The following is a 1,270-nucleotide window of genomic DNA, read 5'->3' as shown; positions in this document are numbered from 1 at the left end:
GCCACGCTACCCTTTATGTACTGTACGAAATCGATTCGCGATACGTGATAAGATTATAACATTTAAACATTACTTCGTTAAAAAATGGAACAGATTAGTTTGTGAGTGGTTGACTAGTTCCACCTGTTTCACAATCAGCGTATTAATGATTACGTAGTTCTAGAGTTGATGAAATGGATTACACGTACCATCATCGTCAAATCACGTTAGAAATGGAAATAGAAGTTCAGTAATGTCATTTTTGGGATGACTCTCAATATTAATCTAAAATATTGACTTTTACTTGTAGTATAAACATGGATGTAAACTTGTAAACTTGCTTAATAAATAGTAATAGTGGAAATGATTCGATCCTCCTGTTAACCTTTAGGAAAACTAGAAGACAGTAAAAAGTGATGGAAGTATGTAGATACATATTCAATTAGATATTTATTAATTCATTTTTTATATATTAACAATATAGAAATCCCAAAATACGGTTAAAAAGTTACGGGTGTAGTTTCAGAAGTTGTCTGGCGACAATAAAGCGCATGTAGTACTGTTCTATTGGAATACTATGGATACCAGCCTGTTTGGCCTGTTGCGCGATGTTTACCACGTGTTTGCTTGTGTGAGCGAGGTTATACAACTCGTGGTATGTAGGAGACGTTATTTCCTTAACGAAAGCGGCAAATACTGGGGAATTCACCATTTTGCTTTTCCTCAAATCACTCAACTGCTTAAGTGGTAATTCATCCGCGAGGTCTATCATTAAACCATCAAGTCCACCTGTGATCTTGTGGGAAGCAAAAGGAGCGATACGTTTAATTCCAAGTGCCGCGTTCAGTTTTTTTAGTACTAAATAGACGTCGAAACCAGCATTCTGCATGTAGTTCAGCAGTTTCTTTGCCGCAGGGTGGGCTTGCATCTCTTTAACGTACAATACAGTTTCCTTGGAGTCAACAAGCTTCATCATGGTTTGGAATTCCTTGTCTTGGGCTGCGTAGGCTCTGAGAATCACCATTATGCGATCTATTGGTATTAGGTCCATGAAGTCCTGCAATTCCTTGGCGAGTGCACCTGAGCCTGTGCTTGGAACTGTGACGTGCACAGCGCGGGCGTTCAGGGAGCCGGCCAGGGCCAGAACAGCCAGTACTGACATAGCGAACTTCATCTGCAGAAAAATTAGAACATGGTGAGTATAGAGATACAATTTTTAACAGGCAAATTACAAATATTTATAGCATAGTTATGAATGAAAAGCCTGATGATTTCCTGTGCATTTATTAGG

The 1,270-nt window shown here is 38.8% G+C and overlaps 1 protein-coding gene across 1 annotated transcript; it reads right to left on the bottom strand.

Moving 5' to 3' along the window:
* Window positions 1–402: 402 nt before the first annotated feature.
* LOC128882099 (uncharacterized) lies at window positions 403–1,188 on the bottom strand. Its single transcript, XM_054133666.1, has one exon. It carries the CDS (start codon window positions 1,151–1,153, stop codon window positions 488–490), a length of 666 nt encoding a protein of 221 aa, XP_053989641.1. The 5' UTR covers window positions 1,154–1,188; the 3' UTR covers window positions 403–487.
* Window positions 1,189–1,270: the final 82 nt, after the last annotated feature.

This window comes from Hylaeus volcanicus, unplaced genomic scaffold, assembly GCF_026283585.1.
Source record: "Hylaeus volcanicus isolate JK05 unplaced genomic scaffold, UHH_iyHylVolc1.0_haploid 13172, whole genome shotgun sequence".
NCBI classification, from domain to species: domain Eukaryota; kingdom Metazoa; phylum Arthropoda; class Insecta; order Hymenoptera; family Colletidae; genus Hylaeus; species Hylaeus volcanicus.
The sequence above is the reverse complement of the archived record's forward strand: the minus strand, read 5'-3'. Positions and strand labels throughout refer to the sequence as shown.

Excerpts from the sequence above, each read along its gene's own strand:
- LOC128882099 (XM_054133666.1), bottom strand. The coding sequence starts at position 1,153 with ATGAAGTTCGCTATGTCAGTACTGGCTGTTCTGGCCCTGGCCGGCTCC.